This window comes from Sinocyclocheilus grahami, unplaced genomic scaffold (genome assembly GCF_001515645.1).
Source record: "Sinocyclocheilus grahami isolate Dianchi unplaced genomic scaffold, SAMN03320097.WGS_v1.1 scaffold652.1, whole genome shotgun sequence".
Lineage (NCBI taxonomy): Eukaryota > Metazoa > Chordata > Actinopteri > Cypriniformes > Cyprinidae > Sinocyclocheilus > Sinocyclocheilus grahami.
Window position 1 is genome coordinate 1113200 of NW_015505831.1, and position 7663 is coordinate 1120862.

Genomic DNA, 7663 nt, shown 5'->3' on the forward strand with positions numbered 1-7663 from the left:
CATGTTCCTGGATCAACATCTTTTGTTGATCCTGGATCAACATTACTGTCCAAAAATACAGCATTAAAGGAACACTCCACTATTTTTGAAAATAGGCTCATTTTCCAACTCCCCTAGAGTTAAACAGTTGAGTTTTACCGTTTTCGAATCCATTCAGCCGATCTCTGGGTCTGGCGGTAGCACTTTTAGCTTAGCTTAGCATAGATCATTGAATCTGATTAGACCGTTAGCATCTCGCTCAAAAATGACCAAAGAGTTTCTATATTTTTCCTATTTAAAACTTGACTCTTCTGTAGTTACATAGTGATGTACACAATGATATTACGCAGCACCTGAAAATAGTCCCCAGCACGCTCCCTGTGTAAGCAGGTGGTCACGTTGGTGATCTTGACAGAAGTTAACCTATTTTCAGGCGCTGCGTAATATCATTGCGCCTCCTGCACCCATGGTGCGGCAGCAAAGTTCCTTGATTATTACGCCGGAATGAGAGTACAGTTCCTAGCCATATCGGAAAATAGCAACTTTTCATTTTCCGCTGGTCTTAGTACACGATGTAACTACAGAAGAGTCAAGTTTTAAATAGGAAAAATATAGAAACTCTTTGGTCATTTTTGAGCGAGATGCTAACGGTCTAATCAGATTCAATGATCTATGCTAAGCTACAGCTAAAAGTGCTAGCGCCAGACCCGGAGATCGGCTGAATGGATTCGAAAACGATAAAACTCAACTGTTTAACTCTAGGGGAGTTGGAAAATGAGCCTATTTAAAAAAATAGTGGAGTGTTCCTTTAAGACATCTATGTAAATGTTCCCTTTGCATGTGAAATAAGATGAAGAGCGTATTTGCAAGCTGCGGATTTGTTGTCGAGCCAATCGCGTATTTAACTGCCCCATGAAAAACTCTGGAGATGTTAAATGCCAAGATGTTGCTGGTTAACTTACTAAGACGATAAAAAAAGGATCAAAACATTTCAGAAAATCTACACGTTTCAGCAAAGTCAAAGTCAAGCAAAGCCACAAACCTGCGATCTGCACCGATCCATCTTCTCCCAGTAGAATATTACCAGCCTTCACGTCCCTGAGGTCAAACCAAGACAAAGCACATCCATGTCACGGTTTATTATAATCTTAAACATTAACAATAACGCCAGTGGCTGAAGAATGAATCCGCATGTTTATGAGTTTTTCAGACCATTATTACAGCAGCGATAGCCTGGAGGGAAAAGACCTCATTAGTATTTTCCAGCACTTAACATTCAGAGGAACTTAATTAAATCATATGTTACACTGGTCTCACAAAAACAGACGTTTGACTATCAGCATAAAGTCTGGCCCACTTAGCATCTTATTTGGACACTTAAAGGAATAGTTAACCCAAAAATGAAAATATGCTTAAAATTTACCTCAGGCCATCCAAGATGTAAATGAGTTTGTTTCTTCATCAGAACAGATTTGGAGAAATGTACGCATTGCATCACTTGCTCACCAATGGCAGTGAATGGGTGCCGTCAGAATGAGAGTCCAAACAGCTGATAAAAACATCACAGTAATCCACAAATAATCCACACCCCTCCAATCCATCAATTAACATCTTGTGAAGTGAAAAGCTGTGTGTTAGTAAGAAACAAATCCATCATTAAGACATTTTAGCTTTAAACTGTCACTTCTGGCCAAAATATGAGTCCATAATTCATAATAATGCTTCCTCCAGTGAAAAAGTTCAACCTTGTTACATCAACATATTTGTTTAGAACAGTTTTCCAAGACTGTTTTTGCATGTAAACGGTGCTTGATCTGTGCATATTTCTCTCCTGATTCAGACAAGACAACTTTTTCATTGGAGAAAGCAATATTATGAATAGAGAACTCATATTTTTACCAGAAAATAACAGTTTGAAGTTAATCCTAATAATGGATTTGTTTTTTTACAAACACAACTTTCCGCTTCACGAGACATTACCTGATGGACTGGTGTGGATTACGGTGATGTTTTTATCAGCTGTTTGGACTCTCATTCTGACGGCACCCATTCACTGCAGAGGATCCATTTGCGAGCAAGTGATGTAATGCTACATTTCTCCAAATCTGTTCTGATGAAGAAACTAACTCATCTAGATCTTGGATGGCCTGAAGATGAGTAAGTTGTCAGCTAATTTTTATTTTTGGGCGAACTATTCCTTTAAACAGAGAGAGACAGTATGAAAGGCATGCGAATTGACCAGCCACAGTTCAATTTGTTATTGTCATTTTTTCTTTACCTGTGAATCTGTCCATTTTTGTGTAGATAATCTAATCCCTCCAGGACTTCCTTCAATATGGTTGCTATTGTAGATTCATCTAGGACACCGTTTTTATGCTCTCCTTTGCTGAATGAATGCTTTATGATGTCTAACACTGATCCTGGATGAATAAAAAGGTTTGTGATCACACAAAATTCTTCAAATCTACAAAATAATACATGCATAAAACACATACAGTGACTGCAAATAGTATTCAGACATACAAACTATATGAATTCCTATATGAAATGCCAAATCAAGTGATATTTATTTTAAAGAAATTAAGCACACGCACACTTCTCAGGCAAAACATTTTAGAAAATAAGCTTATTTTAAGTGATGAAACAACACATATAATGTTGAAAATGAACATGTCCACAGTTAATTGAAATTATTTTTCTCACCTCCACTCAGGAGCTTCATGACCAGCCAAAGTTCATCTTTCACAACAAATGAAGTGTAGTAGGTGACCACGTTGGGATGGTAACACTGGCTCATGGCTTGAATCTCTTTCTGTGGAGACAGATGGAGGTGTCTAGCTTTATAATGCATGTCTGTAATAATGTCCATGTGCTTTATAAAGCATGCACATCAAAGTAATTGCAATGGTAAGAACAGAGAAACTCTTGAACCGATTTATAATAAACAGTAATCTCTAGAATGAGATTAGAATAGAATGAGTCTTTTAAGTACAAGGCCAGGCCATATTTCACACCAAAATCAAAAGAAAGGAGGAAGAATTTTAAGCCCATGTTTATGACTATTATTTATTTATTTATTTATTTTTGACAAAACACGTAAATAACAATTACTCACATTTTCTTCCAAATTTCATTACCATATTGGAAAAACTAAATTCTTTAAAATGGCATATTATTTCTATTTTTTTTTTAAGTATTTATACATGAAGGTAAAAATTACTGTATAACCTTTAATTAATACGAATTAAAAATGTAATGTAATAAAAGTTTGATTGATTTACATGAATCAGTTCAATCGTGGAATGAAATCATTGTCCATTTCAATTATTTCATTCAATTTGATTCAACAATTCATTCGAGCCATAATTTAAAAGTAATTTTTCTGTGTAAATGATTTAAATGTTCTAGCAAAAATAAGCAAGTAAATTTTTCTGTTATGTTCCTACATTTTGTTATATTGGTGTAATTACATGAAAGTGATTAGTAAAAAACAGATCTTTAGTGTATTTTTAAACTTACATTAAACATTTTGAATCTTTGGTTGAAATGACACACTGTAAAAAATGACCATGAATTTAACAGTAAAAAACTGTAAAAATTCTACAGTGTTTTTCAGTTTATTTCAGAGCAGAATTCATGCATATGAACATGTGCAGTAAAACCTGTTTAGCTGAAGTAGGTCTACATACAACTGATGAAGTCATTTCACATATTCCAATAATATAAGGCTTTAATAAAATTGAAAAAATGTCTTTATTTTTAAAGAAAATTGAAAAAGTACATTACATATGTGCTGTCTGGGTTCAGCATAATTTTACACAAACCATATCTCTGTGTCATATTTCTGTGAGAGTAAATCTGGGAGATGTTTATAGCACAACTTTATAACTTGTTTTCGTGACAGAACAGTCATTAATCAAACCATCAGTTTCCAATCTCTCTGCACCAAAACAAAGATCAATGGAAAACAACTCAGTCGTGAGTGTCGGAGTGAGAGGCCTGCTGGGTGTGTGTGTGTGTGTGTGTGTGAGAATGATTACAGTAGTTTTTCAGTTTATTTCAGAGCAGAATTCATGCATATGAACATGTGCAGTAAAACCTGTTTTGCTGAAGTAGGTCTACATACAACTGATGAAGTCATTTCACATATTCCAATAATATAAGGCTTTAATAAAATTGAAAAAATTTCTTTATTTTTAAAGAAAATTGAAAAAGTACATTACATATGTGCTGTCTGGGTTCAGCATAATTTTACACAAACCATATCTCTGTGTCATATTTCTGTGAGAGTAAATCTGGGAGATGTTTATAGCACAACTTTATAACTTGTTTTCGTGACAGAACAGTCATTAATCAAACCATCAGTTTCCAATCTCTCTGCACCAAAACAAAGATCAATGGAAAACAACTCAGTCGTGAGTGTCGGAGTGAGAGGCCTGCTGGGTGTGTGTGTGTGTGTGTGTGTGAGAATGATTACAGTAGGGAAAGCGCGCTCTATGAGAGAAGCATGAAGCTTGAAGAAAGCATGTGTCTCTGACAGATATGAAACACATTTTTGAAAAACTAGGGCAGTCAAAACTGTAAGTGTTGGCTAATGATTAATTATCACACAGATAATTGTGATTAATGATTTATTGACTTCTGAGACACTTACACATTCACATTAAGAAGTCATTTATTCATTCAATCATTAAATGTGAAGTGTTTGTTGAGGAAAATCATTTTCTCTATAATCATTTTCACAAATTAAAAAAAAACTTTTTAAGATTAAACAATGTTATATGCTTTTATAGAAGCATTAAGTCAGGATGGTTTCAAATTGATTGTTGAAATTATTAAAAATTATTTGTGACCCTGGAGCACAAAACCAGTCATAAGTCAAGTCAAGTCACCTTTATTTATATAGCGCTTTTAACAATACAGATTGTGACAAAGCAACTGAACAGCATTAATTAGGAAAATAGTGTCAATAATGCAAAATGACAATAGTAAACACTAATTTTTCAGTTAAAGACAGTTTTTTGAAATTGAGATTTATGCATCATCTGAAAGCTGCATAAATAAGCTTTCCATTTATGTATGGTTTGTTAGACAATATTTGGCCGAGATACAACTATTTGTAAATCTGAAATCTGAGGGTGCAAAAAAATCTAAATACTGAGAAAATCGCCTTTAAAATTGTCCAAATGAAGTTCTTAGCAATCCATATTACTAATCAAAAATGAAGTTTTGATTTATTTACGGTAGGAAATTTACCAAATATCTTCATGGAACATGATCTTTACTTAATATCCTAATGATTTTTGGCATAAAAGAAAAATGGATCATTTTGACCCATACAATGTATTGTTGGCTATTGCTACAAATATACCCCAGCGACTTATGACTGGTTTTGTGCTCCAGGGTCACATTTATTAATTTACTTATATAAGACTTTGCAGCAAGAGTTGGGAATGACAAGATAATCTACCAATTTTTACATTTATATACACATTTGATTTTGTTTTTGAAAGAAGTCTCTTATTGTTCACAGCGGCTGCATTTATTTGAAGAAAAATACAGTAAAAACACTAATATTGTGAATTGTTCTTACCATTTCAAATAGCTGTTTTCTATGTGAATATTTTTTTTAAATGTAATTTACTCCTGTGATAAAAGCTGAATTTTCAGCATCATTACTCCAGTCATCAGAAATCATTCTTGCTGATTTGCTGCTCAATAAACATTTTGTTGCTGCTTAATGTTTTGCTGGAAACCATGATACAGTTTTTCCAGGAATCTTTGATGAATAGAAGATTCAAAAAACATACTTTATTTAAAATAGATATCATTTGTAACATTTTTTACATTTATTTTTAATTAATTTAATGCATAATTGCAGATGAAAAGATACAAATTTCTTTAAAAAATACAACTTAATCTCAACTTTTAGAGAAATGTAGCATTACATCACTTGCTCACCAACAGATCCTCTGCAGTGAATGGGTGCCGTCAGAATGAGCGTCCAAACAGCTGATAAAAACATCACAATAATCCACAAGCAAGCCACACCACAGTCCACCAATAAATGTCTTGAGAAGCGAAAAGCTGCGTGTTTGCAAGAAACAAATATCCTCTATCCATAATATTGCTTTCTCCAGTGAAAAAGTAATCTTGTCTGAATCAAGAGAGAAATCTGCACAGATCAAGTACCGAGACATTAACTGATGGACTGGAGTAATGTGGATTGCTTGTGGATTATTGTGATGTTTTTATCAGCTGTTTGGACTCTCATTCTGACGGCACCCATTCACTGCAGAGGATCCATTGCTGAGCAAGTGATGTAATGTTACATTTCTCCAAGTCTCTTTGGATGAAGAAACAAACTCATCTACATCTCTGTTCACAGTTCATTTTTGGGTGAACTACTACTACTACTTTAAGATTATTGTGAAATGGCTATAACGAAAATGAATGGGTAAAATGGAGCCAAAAGATGTCTGTCCAATGTCTTCCCAGCCCAGTCAGGGTGCTCAAAAAACAGATTGCAATTTACCTGTAACTATTTGCATTTCCATATAATGTGTGTGTGTTTGTGCGTGTTTTCATGCATATGCATGTGTATGGCAGAACCTGCGTGAGTAGACACAGCTGTTTTTATGTTGTTCCTCACCAACAGCTCATCCATGCTGGTCTGGCACTTCTCCAGGTTGATTCTCTTGATGGCCACACGCTCATGTCGAGGGCTACAAAGCGCTGCCTGGACGACTGCTGTGGCTCCGCTACCTACAAAACACAGTGTACACGTCTCTAATGAACAAAGCGCACGCCGTGTCAAAGACATTATTCTAGATGAAAGGCAGACAGTAAACATGCCCTCTGGAATATAAAAGCTTGTGCACAGCAGGTGCAGCCTGTCATATGATGTGCTTATAAGATTGATAATAGATGTGTTTGAGGCTGTGATAAGTAGCTTTACTGTAAGAGCGACAAATTGCATGCTATACATTTGCAATATAATAAGTTGCTATTCTTTTGTATCTAAAACAATTAAAAATTTACTTTAATTTAAAATTTTTACCTACTAACATGTTGTATATATTATTTATTTATTCATTACATATTTATTTACCATTCAAAAGTTTGTGGTCAATAAGTGGTCAGTCTTTTTTTTATTCAATGTGTTTGTTTATTCATCAACAATAGAGTCAAAAAATTTAATACTGAGAATTATTATTACAATTTAAAAGAACTGTTTTCTATTTGAATATATTTTATAATGCAATTTATTCTTGCGATGCAAAGCTGAATTTTCAGTAGCCATTACTGCAGTCTTCAGTCACATAATCCTTCCAAAATCATATTAAAGGGGTCATATGATGCTTTTTTAAAGATCATTATTTTGTGTATTTGGTGTAACAGAATATGTTGACATGCTTTAATGTTCAAAAAACACATTATTTGAAAAATTGATTGGCCAGCTGACCCAGTGCATTGTGATTGGCCGAACACCGCAAGCACTCGTCGGAAATGTAACGCCCCTTACCATAATCGCGAGCTTCATCTTTCAAAATAAATGTGAAGACAGAGCGCGAAAGGGGAACAGAGTCACGTGACAGACACAGTGATGAAGCTGGTATGTGTTTGTGATGTGACCCCCCTCTCCCTCTCTCTCTCTCGCTCTCTCTCTCTCTCTCTCTCTCTC

General features: G+C 34.6%; 1 protein-coding gene across 1 annotated transcript in view; it reads right to left on the reverse strand.

The window, feature by feature from the left end:
• Positions 1-7663, reverse strand: part of stk39 (serine threonine kinase 39) — a 70447-nt gene that overhangs the window by 57956 nt on the left and 4828 nt on the right. The window contains exons 2-5 of the mRNA XM_016242269.1: positions 6632-6744; positions 2683-2791; positions 2258-2399; positions 1022-1077 (exon numbers count right to left, since the gene is read on the reverse strand). Coding sequence (XP_016097755.1) covers positions 1022-1077; positions 2258-2399; positions 2683-2791; positions 6632-6744 — 420 coding nt within the window. The remainder of the gene's footprint in view (positions 1-1021; positions 1078-2257; positions 2400-2682; positions 2792-6631; positions 6745-7663) is intronic.